This window comes from Gopherus evgoodei, chromosome 3, assembly GCF_007399415.2.
Source record: "Gopherus evgoodei ecotype Sinaloan lineage chromosome 3, rGopEvg1_v1.p, whole genome shotgun sequence".
NCBI lineage: Eukaryota > Metazoa > Chordata > Testudines > Testudinidae > Gopherus > Gopherus evgoodei.
The window spans coordinates 162,548,041-162,568,134 of NC_044324.1; the positions used below are offsets into that span (position 1 = coordinate 162,548,041).

Sequence of the window (20,094 nt, forward strand, 5' to 3'; positions counted from 1 at the left end):
AGAGGGAATGTGCATGTGTGTGGAGGTGGAGGGACTGTGCAGGGCACCAAAAATTTAACAGCCAGAGGGTTGGGCTATCTGTTTCATGATAATAATATAAGTTTGTCCTTTGTAGAAAACCAGTTTGCAGGTTAAGACCAGAATTTCCCTTTATCTTCTGTTGATCCCCTTTTCTTGATCGATGATGAGTATTTAATGAAGGGGGACCTAATAGTACTCCACTCCACTTCAATTTGCATTGCTCTTTTTCATTATTTAAATAATCCTAATTCTTCAGCTAGGTTTTACAACCCTTTGAGTGCCTGTGCACATGTACATTCAATTTTAGGTGTATGTGTACCCAATGCACCTGAGTCAGAGACTTTTTCTAATAATACCGTTGGGGTAGTGGATGTGCTCTGGATATCCTTGTGATGCATCAGAGGGCATAAAGGGCAGGCCACCCTGACTCCCTCTCATTCTTTCTTACTGCCCATGGCAAGTACTGGAGATCCCCACTGCTTTTTGAGCTTTGTCTTTTCTAGCCAGCTTTACATGTTGAAATTGTACATAGTTGTAGATACTGTTAATAGTTAATATTAGTTTAGTGTTAATAAATTATATTATATTATTATTTTCATTTTTCCTCAGGAGTGTTTCTCCTGGAGTCTCTTTGTTTACAATGCAGAGATCTTCAGGTTTCAAATGGTAAAGTAATGCCTGCAACTGATGGGCATTAAGTTGCTTGTTTTCTTTAGGAGAGTGACATGTTAAAGATAAGTGCTCCAGTTTTCACTCTTTTCTGTCAAGGATGAAGAATGAGAGAGATTCATCTCATGGAGCACCTGTTAGAGAAGGCACTGTGCCCCTCCTCAGAATATGAAGACTTTATTCATGAGAGCTGAAATCTCTGCCACCCTGTAAAGAGTGACCTTTCAGCTACCTCTTCTGCGTATAAGGGAGAGACTGGGGAAAAGAGATGGTTATCTTTGTCCCCTGATGCTTCCTTGAAACCAAAGATGCTTGCTATTTCCTCTGAGTCAGACTCAAGACCAAAGAAGTTTTCCTTTTCAGCTCTCAAAGGTATGACATCAGACAGAACTATAAGTTCTCTGTTGGACTTGGGTGAAACATAAGAACAACGATGACCTCCGGTACTGTTAGAGGTGGCACTGTCAGATCTGGCACTAATGTCTCTGGTGCTTTCGAGATTGGCACCTTCTTCATCTCACATGATGCTGTCAATTCCGCTATTTAATTCTTCAGCACTGTTGAGATCATCATTGTGTACTTCAGCACCTGTACCATCTACTCTGACTTGCAGGCACTTCATTCTACCTTTATACCTACCATGCTTCAAGCTTTCTTAGTTGGTATGGACTTAATATGTCTCTCAGTGCCAGACTTGCCACTGCAGTCAGTATTAATCGCAGTCATGATGTCAACTAATGTAGTCTCACTATACCTTTTATGGTTCCCCCACCATTGCATGGTCCTTAACAGTCATTGGTACTGTCAACTATTTCTGCATCAGTACTTGCTACATTGGCTCCAGTACTGATGATGGTGCTGACAACATTTCTGTCTTCATCTCTGGTACCACACATTTCTACCTCCCTTTACTCAAACTGCTACTGCTCCAAAATTTCCAGAGAACTGTAATATGTCTTCATCTAACTCCATCAGCAGCAGGCCAGTTTCACCTGTTATGTCATTTTGATCTTGCTACTCACTGGCTCAGTCATCACATGGATATACTGCAAGGACATGATACTTGTCTACTGCTCCCATGTGTCTTCAGACAAAACTTAGATTCATCTAGAGACTTCTCTGCCTGGTGCTCATCACCTTGGTCTGTGATTCCCTATAGCTTCTCATCCTGATCCTGCTGGGCCACGGGATGCCTCTCAAGATATGAGCTTGGTGTCTGCCTCTTGATTCATATCCAAATCACTGTGCTCTGCTCCACCTTCTGCTACATAGGAAGCACCTCCCATGGCTGGTGAGCAGGTGTCCCACTTAGAGATCTTGAAAGAAGTGAGAGATAGGATGACACCACTGACCAACTTCCTCTTATCTCATCATCCTCACCAGATGAGGTGATTACACCAGAAACTTACTTGCTGCCTTTGGTGAATTTTAAAACTTTTCAGGATTTGATGAAGTGAGTGACATCCACATTATGGGTATGGGCCAAGGTTGTTTAAGATAACCGTTATAAACTCCCGAAAATACTTTAAACCTTGGCTCCAAAAGGTGTGGCTCTTCCAATCAATTAAACTCTCCTCAATTCTGCTAAGACTTTATGGCAAACCCTGGCCTCCCTCCTGCTGGTATCAAAAAGGGTTGACAGTTGGTACTAAGTGCCCACCCAAGAGGGTTATTGTTTTGTCATGCATCCTTCCTTGTATTCTCCTGCTCTAATGGCTGTGAATAAACATACCAAAACAGTCACAGACAAAATCTAGCCAAAAGATAAAGAATTGATTAAGTTAAACCTGTATGGCATGAAATCCTATGCAACAGCCAGTTAACAAATGGGAGTGTCAAAGTATCAGGCTCTTCTGGCAAATATGTTTATTAATTGGAACTCTATCTCAAAATTTGGAGATAAATTGCCTAAGGAACTTAAGGAGCAATTTCTTGCCATCATAGTGAGGGTCACTTAACCACATTGACTCTCCAGTCATGGCCTCTAAATCTGTGGCCACAGACATATCTATAAGCCATTCCTCCTGGCTTCAGGCCTCAGGGATTCCTAGAGAATTTCAAAACACAGGTGAAGATCTGCTTTTCGAAGATCTAAATTGTTTTTTGAAGAAAAAAATGCAATGCTTTGCTTATTCTAAAAGACTCTAGGGCTACATTATGTTCTTTGGAAGTCTACTCTCTGTCTCTAAAGAGAGGGACACTGTAAATCTCAATTTGAGTATAAATAACCCATTTATCTGCCTAGACATGTGGACCGTTGTAGGAGATGCAGTAAGCCTCTGAGGTGCAAACAGCGGCAGGATCTTCTAGCCACATGTAAGCTTCTTCAAAGCAGTCAATTTAATGGGCACATCAATGACAATTGACCCGTCACTATGTAACTTTCATATTAATTCCCTTTGAGAACCATTTGTCTCTCTTCCTCAGTGCCTGCACCTCCATAACATCAGACAAATGGGTTAAGAAAGATATGTCATGCAGTTCCAATTCCTCCTCCACCAACCTTCGCAGGGACCCTTTTCACAAGACTGCTTCAGGAAATGCAGTCTCTCCTCTATATGGGAACTATATTGCAAGTACCTCTACAACATGGGGAAAGGGTTTTATTCCCACTACTTCTTCATTCCCAGAGCAGGCTGGTGTTCTGGTACCCAGGTTTTTCCTTAGCTGGATGACTGGCTGATTTGAGGTCAGTCAAAAGAGCAAGCAGTGAGCAGCATTATTCAAATCCAGTTACTGTTTGCTCATCTGGAATTCATCTGGAACTTAGAATAAATGCAGAAAAGTCAACTTTAATCCCAGTCCAAAAGACTGAATTTGTAAAAGCCATCTTCGATGCTACCACAGGGACTGCTTACTTATTTTGAGACAGATTTCTCTGCACATGGTGATTTATATGCTTGCATGAGCGCTTTCATCTCTAGATTGGTGAATGGACCCCAAAAAAATCTGTGAGGGAGTTCCCTTCTCCCTTCCAGAACCAGCAATAACAGTGGGCACAGATGCCTCCACCAAGGCCTGGGGTGTCCACCCAGGGGAGTTTCACTATATATTCAAATAATAGAGCTAGGAGATAAATTTCATGCAAGCAAAGTGTTCCTAGCCATAATAAAAAAGCACACAACTCAGGTACTTATGGACAATACCACTGCCATGTTCTACCTGATCAGGCAAGGCAGAGCCAGGGTCACTTATGTGAAGAATCGATTAGTCTCTGACATTTTGTGTTCAGAACATTACACTGAAGGCCTACCATCTGCTGGGATGAGAAACACCACAGTATATTCCTTAAGCAGAAACTTCATTTATCACCATGAGTGGTCCTTGAAGATAGACATATTGGCCATCATGTTCTAGAAATGGGGACCACCTGCTGTAGATCTCTTTTCAACAAACCTCAACAAAAAGTGTTAGAGGTGTGTTTCAGGGTGGTTGGAGTCCAGATTCAGTAGCAGATATCTTCCTTCTTCCTTGGTCAATGGATCTTCTCTATGCATTAACACTGGTTCCTTTGGTTCCAAGGGTGATAAGGAAACTAAAATAAGACCACGTTATATTAATACTGATAGCTCTGGCCTGGCTAGCGCAGTATCGCTGCACAGATCATCAAGAGCTCACAATCTAATCTCTAATAACACTGCCATTGGTTGAAGGATTTTTGTCTTAGAATCAAGATCAGAAACTATATCCTGACCTACAGAACGTGCATCTCATGGTCTGGCTGAGATATGGTTGGACTCCTTGGAAAAAAACTTGTTCTCAGGAGATCCAAAACATTCTTATTAACAGAAAGGACTCTATGAGATCTACATACTTAGCTAAGTGGAAAAGATTTTTCTATCTGGGCTGCTTCTCATCATCTTTGTCCCACTGGAGCCGAAATTCAGGACATCTTGTATACAAGACTTTTCAGTTAGCTCCATTAGAGTTCATTTAGCTACCATCTTGGCCATTCACCCTTCCATTAAAGGCTTGTAAGTTTTGTCACACCTGGAGGTAGTGAGGTTTCTTAAAGAGCTTGTTTGTGTATACTGTTCTGTCAGAGAACTAGTTCCATTTTGGGAGATGAGGGTACGTCTACACTTCAAGCCTAAGTTGACCTATATTAGGTCAACTTACAGTCACCAGCCTCCTTGGGTTAGTGGTGCACATCCTCATCAGGAGCACTTGCACTGACCTAAGAGGGCCCTCTGGCATTGGAGTGGTAGATGGGTTTGCAAGTGTCAGTGCTGGCAACAGTTCTGGTGCTGGTTGCGTTTCCAGTTCCGGTTCTGGGACTGGATGCACTATGGCTGTTGCAGTTGTTGGCAGGGGATCTGGGTCCACCACCTCTGTCTGGGTGTCTGGTAACACAGACGGGGCTCTTGTGGACCGCTCGGGAACAGGGATGGGTCTGAAAGCTTGCCTGGCTTGGCTGTGTGTAACCATTCCCACCCTCTTGGCCTGCTTTACCTGGTTGGCCAAATCTTCCCCCAGTAGCATGGGGATGGGATAACTGTCATAGACTGCAAAAGTCCACATTCCTGTCCAGCCCTTGTACTGGACAGGCAGTTCAGCTGTAGGCAAGTTTACAGATTTTGACATGAATGAGTAAATTGTCACTTGGGCCTCTGGGTTGATGAATTTGGGGTCCACTAAGGATTGGTGGATAGCTGACACTTGTGCCCCTGTGTCTCTCCATGCGATAACCTTCTTTCCGCCCACTCTCAAGGTTTCCCTTCACTCCAAGGGTATTTGAGAGGCATCTGGGCCTCGGAATCTTTGGTGTGATGGTGGTGTAATGAACTGCACTCAGTTGGGGTTCTTGGGGCAGTTGGCCTTTATATGTCCCAGTTCATTACATTTAAAACATCGCCCAGCTGACTGGTCACTGGGCCGAGGTGGCTTGCTGGAGACTGGTGAGGTGGAACAATAGGGTGTCTGGGGCTTTCCTTGGGTTGTAGGTGGGGTCTTGGGTTGCCCTCAGGGATAGGGTTTATTTTCGGTTTGCCACCTGTGATATTCGCTCCCCTTGCTAGTAGCTTTTTTCTTTTCTGCCACTTCCACCCATCTGGCTCCAGTCTCCCCCGCCTCGGTTACAGTTTTGGGCTTCCCATCTAGGATGTACCTTTCTATTTCCTCAGGAACACCCTCTAAGAACTGTTCCCATTTGCATTAGGAGAGACAGCTCTTCCAGAGAGTTAACATTTGCTCCTGATATCCAGGCATTCCAATTCTTTCCAGTGTGGTAGGCGTGTCAGGTAAATGACACATCTGATTTCCACCTTAGGGCTCTGAACTGCCGACGGGCATGCTCAGGTGTTAGCCCTATTCTGATTCTGGCCTTGGTTTGAAAGAGTTCATAATCGTTCATGTGTTCCTTAGGCATTTCAGCCGCCACCTCTGCTAAGGGTCCAGTGAGCTGTGGCCTCAGCTCTATCATGTACTGGTCTGTAGAGATGTTGTACCCATGGCAGGTCCTTTCAAAATTTTCTAAGAAGGCCTCAGTATCATCACCTGCCTTGTAGGTGGGGAATTTCATGAGATGGGGAACGGTACCTGGAGAAGGGTTGTTAGGGTTCGCTGTTCCACCTTGCTTAGCCTTTTCTAATTCCAGGGCCTCCCTCTAGAGCTCCAAAGACCTCCAGTGGTCAGCCTCTTTGGCTTTTTCTTCTCTTTCTTTCGTCTCTAGCTCTTTTTGTTTCATCTCCATAGTTCTCCTGTAGGCAGCCTCTTTGGCTCTTTCTTCTCTTTCTTTCATCTCCATCTGTTTTTCTCTTATCTCTAGCTTTCTCCTGTGGTCTGCCTCTTTGGCTTTCTCTTCTGCATCTAGCCTAGCCATTTCCTGTTTAACTGCTTTCTTGGCACTCATTTTTTTGCTTTCTTGTGCTGGCCGCACCCCCCTGCAGCTTACTGACTGGGATGCTTCAACTCAGGGCTGCTTTATTAACAGAGATTTTGTAACTAGCAATACCCGAGAGGTAGAAAGAAAGAAAACAATTCAACTTGTAAATGCCTTTTGCTGGCTGTCTGCTGGCTCACAGCTTGAAGCCTCCTCTTAACAAGGACCCTTGTTAAAAATTTAACACCTCTGCCCTCAGGCTGCTTTCCAAGCAGCTAGAAAGGAGAGAAAAAAAATCCTACTGGCTTTTGGTTCCTAAAAATCCCAACCGCTGCTCACCATGTCAAGGTTTTTTCCCCCACTTTGAACTTTAGAGTAAGAGAAGTGGGGACCTGCATGAACACTTCTAAGCTTAATTACCAGCTTAGGTCTGGTACGCTGCCACCAGCCAGAATTTAGTGTCTGGCACACTTTCTATTCCCCCAAAACCTTCCCTGGGGAACCCAGACCGAAACCCCTTGGGTCTTAAAACAAGGAGAAATTAACCATCCCCCTCCTTTTCCCCGCAGACTTTCCCCTCCCTGGGTTGCCTTGAGAGGCTTCACACCAGTCCAAAGTCCTTGGATCTTAAAACAAGGATGAATTAACCATCTCCCCTTCCTTTCCCCCCACCAATCCCTGGTGAGTTCAGACTCAATCCCTTGGATTTTAAAACAAGGAAAAATCAATCAGGTTCTTAAAAGAAAGCTTTTAATTAAAGAAAGAAAAAAAGTAAAAGTTATCTCTGTAAAATCAGGATGGAAAATGCTTTACAGGGTACTCAGATTCATATAGACTAGAGGGACCCCCCTCCCCTAGCCTTAGATTTAAAGTTACAGCAAACAGAGGTAAAAATCCTTCCAGCAAAAAGACACATGTATAAGTTGAGAAAACAAACATAAGACAATCCGCCTTGCCTGGCTACTACTTACAATTTTGAAACATGAAAGACTGATTCAGAAAGATTTGGAGAACCTGGAATGATGTCCTGTCCCTCTCAGTCCCGAGAGCAAACAATGAACCAAACAAAAAGCACAAACAAAGACTTCCCTCCACCAAGATTTGAAAGTATCTTGTCCCTCTATTTGTCCTCTGGTCAAGTGTCAGCCAGGTTTACTGAGTTTCTTAACCCTTCACAGGTAAAAGAGACATTAACCCTTAACCATCTGTTTATGACACGTGCTTGCAGTTCAACATGTACTTCAGTGGTTTTTCTGTGGAATTCTACTCCTGGACAGACAAGACAGTGTTATTACATTAGGTATAATATTTGAAAGAGCTGCTGCATAGTTGTCTTCAACCTTTTTCCTCTACATTTTAAATTGCTCATATTGGCATAGCTAGTTTTCAACCACACAGTGCTAATAGTATGCTTATAGGAAGTACTGTTTTCTGCTTTGGTGGCTTCTTGATACAGCCACTGTGTGTCAAAATAGTTTTTCTTATCTTTCTCCTTTCCCATACAATGAATATATATGGGAAAGGAGAATATCCTTAGAATATCAGGATTGGAAAGGACCTCAGGAGGTCATCTAGTCCAACCTCCTGCTCAAAGCAGGGCCAATCCCCAGGCAGATTTTTGCCCTTATCCCTAATTGGCCCCCTCAAGCATTGAGCTCACAACCCTGGGTTTAGCACGCTAATGCTCAAACCATTGATCTATCCTTCCTCCCTTGTTTAAGTATTATTGCTAATTATTTTATTAGGTCAGTAGGGCTTCAAGGCCCCCCAGCCATCCTTAGCGCCCCCTTTTGTTAGGTGCTATACAATCACATGATAAAAGCCTCTGCCCTGAAGGGTTTATAATCTAGGGCCCTGATCCCACAAAGACTTACACACATGCTTAATTTTAGGGACCTTGAATAATACTTAATACTTCAGCAAGAGAGAAGAAGAAATCAGTAGAACTATTCAGTGTAGAAAGTTAAGCATGTGTAAATTGTTGCTGGATCAGACCTAAGACAAGACATATCTACCAAATATAAGAAAAAATATCCAAAGGATCCGAGAAGTTCAAGGGTAACTCTGATACGGGATTTTTAAGGATTAGCTCCTTGCAGCGATAGTTTTGAGTCAATTATTCTTAATCATAAAAGTAAGTAAGACAAATACAGAAATCCTTACTGGTCATCCATCTAACATTATTAGTCTGGTTTTTCACATAGGCATTATAATATGTCACACTTTCTCCTCATCACTTCCTTCTTTTTGAAATGAGAATAGTAAGTGCTAAATAAGAGGAATTTCTCCATGTTAGTGCAGGACACAAGGAATAGGCCACAATCCTGGTTGCAAAATTCTGTTTCAATATCAAAATGATAATGTGGACTAAAACAAAAATACCACTTTCTAAAATACAGAACAGCCAACAGAAACAACAGACTTTTTATGCATAAGAATATTGCATGTTTCTTTTCATCTGATAGTTATTGCATTTGTTTCTCAACTTTTTAGGACTGCATTTTTTTATTTAAAGAATATCAAAAATGCTTTCATAAAACAAGGAAACAGATTTTGGAAGCTCTCGGGGAAAAGACATTTGAAGTATCAGAGATGTATATTTTTGGCAAATTTGAAGCGTTTTGTAAAAGGCTAGAAAAAGTAAGTAACATTTCTGTTTTTATTTTAAAAATTAAAAAATGTAAGTGTGCATGCCTTTAATGAGAATTTTTGTAGATTGATTAAAGAATTGCTTAGTGTGCTATATTCTTATTTCAATATGAAGAAAGATTTTTTTTTAAATGTTGATGTTTTTGGATAAATACAGCATTTCTCTTAATTTCTTAGATCATCAAATTATTATGACTTTCATAAATAATGAAAGCTGTAGTTAAGAGTTGCAACTTACTTTTTTCGTTTGCTCAGAACTTGTTAAAAAAATCTGTGTTTGGCTTTCTATGCTTGGTCTCAGCTTAAAATTCAATTTTTTAAAAGGGTTCCGAAAAATTCATTAATGTGAACCTAAAGCTTTGTCTACACTATGCAGCTTTTAGTCATTTGTCTGTGCCACTACAGCCATGCTGCTGAAATGCACGCAGTGTAGCTGCTGATTGTCATCAGGAGAAAACTCTCTTGCCAACAAAAAAACTTCCACTGCACAAGCGGCAGTGGCTTTGTTGGCAGATCACTCCTGACGACAAAATGGTTTTCACACCGACGCTTTTTGTCAATAAAACTTTTGTTATTCGGGGTGTGTGTTTTTTTAGCACCCCTGAATGACAAGATTGCTGATGAAGTTCCAGTGTTGACAAAGCCTAAGTTAGGTGAGCAGTGGAAAAAAAATAAGAGATTTACATTTTGCCAAAAAACATAAGGCTTTTTTTACCCAAAGATTATTACACCTTGTACTTCAAATCTTCGAAACATGATGTTTTTTATTATTAATGTGTTTATTTATTAAGCTCCCATAGCATTATTTGTGTTGTGCATGACAAAAAATTAAGATAACATGTATCCTAAAGAGTTTATAATCTATCTAAACCCCATTAAAGTGAATGGAAAGAGTCTTGTTAATTTAATGGGCTTTGGAACAAACTGTAAAAATAATAATAATAATAATGGAGAAGTGAAGACTAGGAGACCCAAAGGTAGGGTTGTTTGTGTGGTTTTGTGTGTTTGTTTTTGTTATTCTCTTCCTGTGGGTTTTGTAGAAGTGAGATTTTTGGAGGAATTTGTACATGGAAAGGGAGAGTGGTAGATTAGCTCCATTCAGGTGGCCTTTTGACAGCCTTTTATCCTCAACACCCTCTGGCAAACTCCTGTGCAAGAGTCTTTAGCATTAATCAGTGCATTTACAAAATCAGTTTAGGATCAGTTCCTCCAAATTGATCCCACTTGCACAGAACAAAATCAGAAAGAAGCATTTAAAGAATTCCCTAAGAAACCCTGGCTGGAGACTTTCATATCCTGGGTCCAAGGGTCATGAAGTAACCCCAGGTAGATCAAAGTGGTCCTTAGTCAGCGCTTTGAAGTTTCAAGTGTAGCCATACCCTCAGATCAATTGTTATTCTGCGTCTTGAAAGCAAAGCAATTGAGCTGGAAAATTGTTGTGAATGGGCTGCCTGTATAAGATGGTCAGCTGGTGAACTCTTCCTCAGTTTACGTGGGGGTTAGAGTAGACTAGATGAGCATTGCAGTCCCTTCTAACCCTGTGATTCCACCGTCATTGCTACCTGCAAATGTCAGCTGAGGTCTTCTGATTAAACCAATAAAGGCTCCAGACCCAAATGCTCCCAGTATGTTGAACAGCTAGGCAGTGATTGGATGTAAGACTCTTGCCACCAAGGACATATTTCTATTCTCCTTTGCAAAGAAGGTGAACATCATTGGGGCATAGCTGGTCTTAGAACATCTTGTAAAATGAAAAGATTGGCACTGTGATTCTAGAGCACTTCTTCAAAACTTTTCACTTAAAGGGTCACAAAGCCTTTTTGTTAGTACTGTTTTTAAAGCAGTGACAACGTGCTTGGTGACGAGCAAGATACAAAATGATTATTAGTCTCTGCTGTGAGGACAGTGCAATCTAAAAAACAAATCAGAAAACAGAGGATGCCGTGGGAATCCTGGCAGAGTGAGTAACTGGATTCTTTCTTTCTTTCTTTCTTTCTTTCTTTCTTTCTTTCTTTCTTTCTTTCTTTCTTTCTTTCTTTCTTTCTTTCTTTCTTTCTTTCTTTCTATAAACACATGTAGTGCAGTACATGTGTAACCCAAGGCCATAGGTACAAGAAACAGGAAGAGGGATGTGGGAAATAGAAAACAACTAAATAAAATAGTGTCTCCTATTACTTAAGACATATGTATCTCTGTGGAAAATGCTTCTCTAACCTGGCCTAATGTCTGAGTATGACTGGAGACTAAAAACTGAAGCCTATCCCCAAAACAAAGAAAAGTTGACTACACTACAAAGTTTCGTCAGCAAAAGTTATGCCACTTTAATTAAAACCGCTGTTGCATGTTTACACTATGCTCCTTGTGTCTGCACAGTGCATCCACACTAGCAGCTCTTGCATTGATAGCCTTGCGCTGTGGTAGGTATCCCACTGTGCAACTGTCCACAGGATGCTTTAGGAAGGGTTTGCAACGCCTCATGGGGCAGGTACAGCATCACATGATGCAGCTTTCTCAATCCCATCGTTCCATGGGCACCCTAATAGATTGTCAGATGCTTTTCAACTGAAGTGGGGGAGAGAGGAGAGTGTTGTGTCTGGGGTAGGGGAGACAGCAGGCTGACCAACCTATCCTGAGGCAGAGGGAGGGGGAACCCCCACCACATCAGCCCCCAGCTCTGCTCAGCACAGCAGTTTCTCCCAAAGCAGCCTGCTCTGACTGCCTCTGGTTCTGTGATTCCCTAAGAGTAAAAGGGTACTCTAGTAAAAGGGTTCTCCCACAACCTCCTCAGCTGCTAGGAGCGGCATCCTGCGCAGATCTGTGAACTCTCCATATTGAGGAATGTCCCCTCCCTGCCCCTCACTCCCTGCAGCAGCAGTCTGCCTTCCCCTTCTGCCCTAATGCAGGGCAGAACAGGAGCATTCCACATTAATGATCTGCAAGCTCAGCTGTCAGATACTTCCCTGAGCTTTGAAAGGGAAGGGGTGCATGCCTGCAGGGCAGCAGAGATCAAAACAGTGAGCAGAGCCCTCAGGGCAGCCATTGTGGGGTACTGGTGGAAGCCAGTTATGTTGACAGAACAAACAGCAGCATCTACACTAATGCTTTGTTACTTTAATTTTGCAGCAAAAAGCTTTGTGCTTTTCATTGAGTTTTGGTTTTATTTTGTAGGCAATCAGCAAAGTTTTGTCACCAAAAGTAGTTTCTAGTGAGTACACTTCTCTTGTTTTGTTGGCAAAAACTGCGTAGACAAGGCCAAAGACTAACGTGCTTCAGTGTGGAGAGAAAGGGTATGGCTACACTTACAGTTGTACAGCGCTGGGAGTTACAGTTGTCTTTGTACAGCTATGTAGGGAAAGCGCTGCAGTGTGGCCACACTGACAGCTACCAGCGCTGCAGTGTGGCCACATTTGCAGCATTTGCAGCACTGTTGGGAGTGGTGCATTGTGGGCAGCTATCCCAGCATTCAAGTGGCTGCAACATGCTTTTCAAAAGAGGGGGGTGAGGGGGAATGTGGGGGAGAGAGAGTGAGTGGATTTTTGGATCTGTCATCTCCCTGCCTTGCAAGTTCTAAGGACTGGAACATACACATCACCAACCTGCGATCAATTTAAAAGTTTCGAGCCCTTCCCCCACCCCTCGCTTATTCACTAAATGCAAATTATGCACTCCTAAATAGCCTTCAGACCACATAAGCAGCTGCTCAACACGGACTCCTCCCTCCCCCTCTGCCATGTGATTTCTCTCTTCAAGCAAAGAGCTGTGAACCTTCCAAAGCAATTCCCCTTCCTGCCTCCGCTCGCTCGCTCCAGCAAACAGGAGCTATGTTTGTTTTTTAGATAAGCAGCTCGGGGGAGCTTGGAGTTCAGCCATTCTTCCAGTTTGTTGTGAGCAGGCATTCTGGGATACCTCCTACTACTCTGGAGGCCAATAACAGCGCTTTTGGTGGCCACACTTGATGAGCAGCGCTGCATCACCAGCGCTGCAATCGTTACACCCCAAGCAGACCAGGTGTACAGCCAGCGCTGCAGCCAGGGAGTTGCAGCGCTGGATGTGCCTTGCAGGTGTGGACAGTTACTAAGTTGCAGCACTGTAAACCCACCACCAGTGTTTAGTAGAGCCTTCATTCCCGCTAAAGAAATAATTCCTCTTGCTTTGTCAAAAGACTTCCTTTGATTCATCCCATAATGAAAAAATTACACCTTTTTTCCTTTTAGCCACTGTAATTTACAGCACAAAATTTACTAATCTGAATCAATTGCAGGAATAGTTTACATTAAAAAACAACAACAAAGAATGCCAAGTAGAGGGGAGATTGAGAATAGTCTATAGCAAGATTAAAAAAAAAAGTGATTCAGAACCATCAAATTGGCCCATTTGTTAGCAAGCTCATATTAGAGTATGATGTTATTCTCTTCCTCCCTTTCCTTCATGTTTGTTTTTTGTTCATTTGTGGTATCTTGTCTTTAATTTGATTTTAACTCTTTGGGTCTGGATATCTACCCATGTATTTGTCTGACTCCTAGCACAAAGGACTCTTAATCCAGATTGGTGCCTTTGGACAATACCATTATATAACTAACAGTGTTCAGGGATTTTCAGATTCACTGGTGTGTTTTTCCTTGGTAATCATACAGTGCATATACTAGTTCTTGTGATCTGTCTATTGTGCCTGGAAATTCCCATTTATTTATCTTAAACATTGGTACTTCAACTTTTGAGCCATTCCCCACCCTATCGCTCAGATATTAAATGTAATTTAATGTAAAACTTAACTATGGATAAAACTTCCTCAAGATACCAAGAAAAACAGAGCAAATATATTGAAACAATTTAAATTAGGTTGAGTGATGGTGAGGATTGAGGAAGAAGTTGAGGGAGCAATGTTTTGTTGTGAGTATTTTGATGAGGAATTCTGAGTGACATAACCAATCAGAGTAGACTGGCCATTGGTCTCAGTCTAGTCTGTGTAGCCCAGGATGTAATTATTCCTTTGTCAACAAGAAGCACCACAAGTGAACTAAATGAATTGAAATAAATTCATAATTTGAGTGTGAAAAAATATTTCTTTATTTCAGATTACAGAGATGATTACTATAGTACAAACATTTTCTGCACTTAGTATGTCTACAATTGAGGGGATAGATATTTTGGCAATAAAGTTCAAAAATATCTACCAGAGTGTTCAAAAGAAACAATATGATATTCTCGACCCACGAAAAACCGAATTTGATGTAGATTTTGTAGACTTCATGACAAAAATTGAAGGTTTAGAGGTAAGTAACATTGTTATCTGTAATTTATTCAGGGCCAGATCTCATCATTTTTATGTATTCAGAACCTCTTGGACTTTAGTGGGAGTTTTGACTGAAAAAGAACTGTATGATTTGACTTTATTTGGTAAATGGTAGAGTTTGTTAGGAAAATAATAACAAATTTCACAGCTTATGCAAAGGCTTTTATATTTATCTGATCCTTAAATTTCTTGCCTTTCTTATGGTTATTTACAGATTATTAAGTGCAGGAATATACTTGCCTACAGTTTTGTCAATGATATAGGTGTCTGTTTTCCAGTTCTTATGTACTCATAGCTCCCATTAATATTATAGGAGTTCTGTTCTAACTTTGGGAAAATGTTTCACAAATGTAAGTTTTGCTATATACTGTGTACAGTGGACACCATTGAAAACTGCACATTTACCCCCTATGGTAGTTAAATTTACCAAGGTATCTGAGGAAGCATTCTAAATATAGGTAAATATTTCAAACATTGTGATAAAGATAAATATGTGGTGTTGTAAACATTCCTTATTATTGACACCCACTGATGGGCAAGAATTGGATCAGTTTCCGGGTTGATCTCTTGCCAGAAAAGATAGGTTTTCAAGTGATTGCACATCTGTTCTACTTACGTATGTGCACATCCAGTGCACTTGAGTTGGAGAGCTTTCACTAGTAGTACTCTGTGCTTACCGGTGCCTTCAGCTGTGGGTTCAAAGGCTGGAGCTGCCCTGACCTTCCTTCAGTTCCTTCTCATCTTCCATGGCTAAGAGCTGGAGGTCCCCATGCACTTTGCTTATGGTTTTTCTCTTGAGCTTTTTCACATCTTTTATTTGGCAAATGGTAGTTCACTAATGTAAATAGTTAGATTAGGATAGTTAGTAAGTAGTTTTGTGTTATTTTGCCTTTTTTGTCCCTATCTTTATTTTTCAAGGCCTGAGATGCTTGATACTCACTTTAAAAGACAAAAGTCCTCATGCTTTAAACATTGCCCCTCCAACTGGGTGCCAGTGCCAACAAACAGCCCACATACTCACTGACTGTTATGCCAGGATGAGGGACACGTCAGAGAAAAATGCAGCATTAGTTGTTCTTTTCTTAAAAGAACACAACCATCCCGGGCAGCATATCTATTCATGCAGTCCCCCTCACGCATCTTCTAATGCTGGCACCTCACAAGTTCTGAGATTTGCCTATACAAACAAGGAGTGCTCCCACAGCTTTGTCTGACTCTCTTCACAAAGCTGAAAAGACTGTTTCCCAGTGGGAGAAGAGGAGGCCCTCCCCTTCACCAGGACCTTCTCATAAGATGCCCCAAACTGTGACTACTTCAGATCAGTCTCTAGCTTCAATCCCAAGAAGGGCTTCTTGAGTTACACAAAGGACCCTGGGGACTATTGTGCCTCAAATAAGTCATCTCAGACATTAACAGTACCAAGGTGAGTGTGTGAGCCTTGGCTTGATGCTTCCTGTTACCAGCCTAAGAGAGGCTTGACCCACCGGTGATGTCAACTCCATTACTGACTCTGTCAGTGCAGTTGAAATCAGTACCCACTAATCTGTGCATCCATCTCTGCTACCAACAGAAGGACCTGCAACCCCTACTGGGAATCCAAACTTTCACTTTCCCATTTCCCGATCAGCTTCAGTAGCCTTCCTAAACAACATACTGATCACAGACATGTGTAGAGCAGCCACTTGGATGTCCATACACATGTGCACAAAACATTCTGTAATCAACGAGGGTTTAAGATTGGTCACATTGCTAGGTCTTACAGTGTTATCATCACTTACACATGCAATGCTGAACCCTCTTCTGTCCAATGAGAGACACCGCTCAACAGTCATCTGAAGTGGAGCACCCACAGGGACACTCTTCAAAGAAGAGGTTACTCACCCTGGGCAGTAACTGAGGTTTTTCGAGATGAATGTCCCTGTAGATGCTCCTTTACCCACCCATCTCCCCTCTACTTTGGAGTTCAATTTCTGGACTCTATGGTAGAGAAGGAACTGTGAGGGTCTGGTCACATACGCAAGGTAGTTGCCAACAGCAGCACAAGACGGGGACAATGCGTGTGTGACCCAAACAAGCACTGCTGATGAAATTTTTCAGTCAAAGATACAGGGATGCACATTCACCTGAAGTGGAGCACTCACAGGGACACTCATCTCAAACAACCTGTTACTGTACATGGTAAGTAACCTTCTCTTCCTCAAATAAGATCTGGTCACCAGAGACCTCAGGCCCTGAGAGGATTGCTAGTGAGACTCTGAGCAATTTGTGTACTGTGAAACACGTTAAGACTTCAACTAAATCCTATACCTCAGTACTAAAGGAATTAGTATGAAAGACTGCTATGACCAAGAGAACGGATTCAGTGGAATCCTTTACCCCATTGGTACCAACGTCAGCACCTCACACAATGGCTTCTGTAACATCATCAGTGCCTTTAGTAAGTTATTTTGTGCTCCCAGGTACTGCAGGAATTCCAGTACCTGAAAGACCTCATGATACCAAATAAACTTGAATCTCCACTCCTTGTAACCTCAAGACACCTCTAGGTATTGAAGTCAAGAGAGTCGCTGACTGCTCATGTTTTAGTGAGACTTACCTCTTCCCCATCTTCTACTATCCATGAGAAGGGGTTATTACCTCTGATTCAATATGTGGAGGAGCATTCTGGCTCAGTGTCTGAACTTTCTGTTCTAGGCTCTCCAATTTATTCCAGGAGGTGTTATTCCCTAATGTAGCTGCAACAAAGACAGGACACCAGACTCCTGTCTGCTATGGTATAACTTGGTATGACCAACATTGGATATCTCCCCATGTGCCTTATGGTCTCCCTCATTGGTCTTACTGGGATTCATGGGCAATGTACTGCCAGTAATTATGAGAGACCTCAACTCAGTCCTGTAGGGAACACAGAAGACCTCATTCCCCAGTACTATCTATCCCTTCTCTCCACTTTAAGAGTCTGAGAAGATCTTTGAGGAGAAAGAGGCAAGGGTGGACAAGGAGGTCACACCCCTTACAAACATCTCTTTGTCATCACCTGATGAGGCAGTAAAGCCACCTCTGCCATTGTTAGCTGATGACTTTAAACATTTCCAGGACTTGATGAGTGGATTGCTGACACCTTGCACATTCCCCTGGAAGAATTCTGGGTTTCCCATCGCAAGCTTCTGGATATAGTGCACAGCTCTTCCTCAGCACTGGTTGCACTGCAGATTACTGAATCCCTCCTTGAGCTAGCTTAGTCCATCTAGTAAACTCCAGCAATGTCCCCCACATACATGCAAGCAAGCTGATAAAAAATCCTGGCCTTAATTCTCTCACCCAGCACCAAATTCTTTTGTTGTCGCCCCAGTCAATGAAAGTGGCAGGCAACATTCCCAAAAAGCCATCCCTTATAAGGACCAGAAACCTCCAGACCTTTTTGGTTGTAAGACCTACTTCTTAGCAACATTACAGTTCAGGAAAAATAATCATGAGGTGCTGATATCAAAATATAATTAACTGAACTATGAGACATTTAATGCATTTATTGACCATTTGCTACAGGAACATCCAGAACAGTTCAGTGTCATAATAAAGGAAGGTCAGCTCTTGGCAAAAACTTCACTGCAGGTTTCACATGATGCTGCAGATACTGCAGCCAGGTCTATTTACAACACAGTAGTGATGAGGTGAGCTTCCTTCTTTCCGTTTTCTGGTTTCCATGAAGATTTACTTTTCGATGGCCAGAAGCTTTTCGCAGATTCCACAGACAACTCACTTAATATCCTAAAGGACTCTATGGCAACACTTAAATCTTTTTGGATATACACCCCTGCAAATAAGAGGAAGTTTAACAGGTCTCTTTTGGCACAAAGATCCTGCCCTGCTCACTCTTCCACCTTCTGCAGGCCACTGGAACCACCAGCTAAGAGGTTGAGATTTTCAAAGAAAAGACCTGCAACTACCTAGATTGTGTCATTCCAGCCTTCAACATTCATAGATTAATAGACTTAAGGTCAGAAGGGACCAATGTGATCATCTAGTCTGACCTCCTGCACAATGCAGGCCACAGAATCTCACCCACCCACTCCTGTAACAAACCCCTAACCTATGTCTGAGTTATTGAAGTCCTCAAATCGTGGTTTAAAGACCTCAAGGTGCAGAGAATCCTCCAGCAAGTGACCCATGCCCCATGCTGCAGAGGAAGGCGAAAAACCTCCAGGGCCTCTGCCAATCTTCCCTGGAGGAAAATTCCTTCCTGACCCCAAATATGGCGATCAGTTAAACCCTGAGCATGTGGGCAAGACTCATCAGCCAGCACCCAGGAAAGAATTCTCTGTAGTAACTCAGATCCCACCCCATCTAACATCCCATCACAGACCATTGGGCATATTTACCTGCTAATAATCAAAGATCAATTAATTGCCAAAATGTAGGCTATCCCATCATACCATCCCCCCCATAAACTTATCAAGCTTAGTTTTGAAGCCAGATATGTCTTTTGCCCCCACTACTCCCCTTGGAAGGCTGTTCCAGAACTTCACTTCTCTAAGGTTAGAAACTTTTGTCTTATTTCCAGTCTAAACTTCCTAGTGTCCAGTTTATATCCATTTGTTCTTGTTCCACATTGGTACTAAGATTAAATAATTCCTCTCCCTCCCTGATATTTATCCCTCTGATATATTTATAAAGAGGAATCATATCTCCCCTCAGCCTTCTTTTGGTTAGGCTAAACAAACCAAGCTCTTTCAGTCTCCTTTCATAAGATAGGTTTTCCATTCCTTGGATCATCCTAGTAGCCCTTCTCTCTGCCTGTTCCAGTTTGAATTCATCCTTCTTAAACATGGGAGACCAGAACTGTACACAGTGTTCCAGATGAGGTCTCATCAGTGCCTTGTATAACGGTGCTAACACCTCCTTATCTTTACTGGAAATACCTCCCCTGATGCATCCTAAAACCACATTAACTTTTTTCATGGCCATATCACATTGGTGGCTCTTAGTCATCCTGTGATCAATCAATACTCCAGGGTCCTTCTCCTCCTCTGTTACTTCCAACTGATTTGTCCCCAATTTATAACCAAAATTCTTGTTATTAAACCCTAACTGCGTGATCTTACACTTTTCACTATTAAATTTCATCCTATTACTATTACTCCAGTTTACAAGGTCATCCAGTTCTTCCTGTATAATATCCCGGTCCTTCTCTATGTTAGCAATACCTCCCAGCTTTGTGTCATCCGCAGACTTTATTAGCACATTCTGACTTTTTGTGCCAAGGTCAGTAATAAAAAGATTAAATAAGATTGGTCCCAAAACCGATCCCTGAGGAAGTCCACTAGTAATCTCCTTCCAACCTGACAGTTCACCTTTCAGTATGACCCGTTGTAGTCTCCCCTTTAACCAGTTCCTTATCCACCTTTCAATTTTCATATTGATCCCCGTCTTTTCCAATTTAGCTAATAATTCCCCATGTGGAACCATATGAAATGCCTTACTGAAATCGAGGTAAATTAGATCCCCTGCATTTCCTTTGTCCAAAAAATCTGTTACCTTCTCAAAGAAGGAGATCAGGTTGGTTTGGCATGATCTACCTTTTGTAAAACCATGTTGTATTTTGTCCCAATTACCATTGATCTCAATGTCCTCAACTACTTTC

General features: G+C 42.1%; 1 protein-coding gene across 1 annotated transcript in view; it reads left to right on the forward strand.

The window, feature by feature from the left end:
• The window catches only part of DNAH8 (dynein axonemal heavy chain 8), a 567,023-nt gene that overhangs the window by 81,237 nt on the left and 465,692 nt on the right, over positions 1–20,094 (forward strand). Inside the window, 2 exon segments of the mRNA XM_030557275.1 lie at positions 9,005–9,151; positions 14,236–14,433. Coding sequence (XP_030413135.1) covers positions 9,005–9,151; positions 14,236–14,433 — 345 coding nt within the window.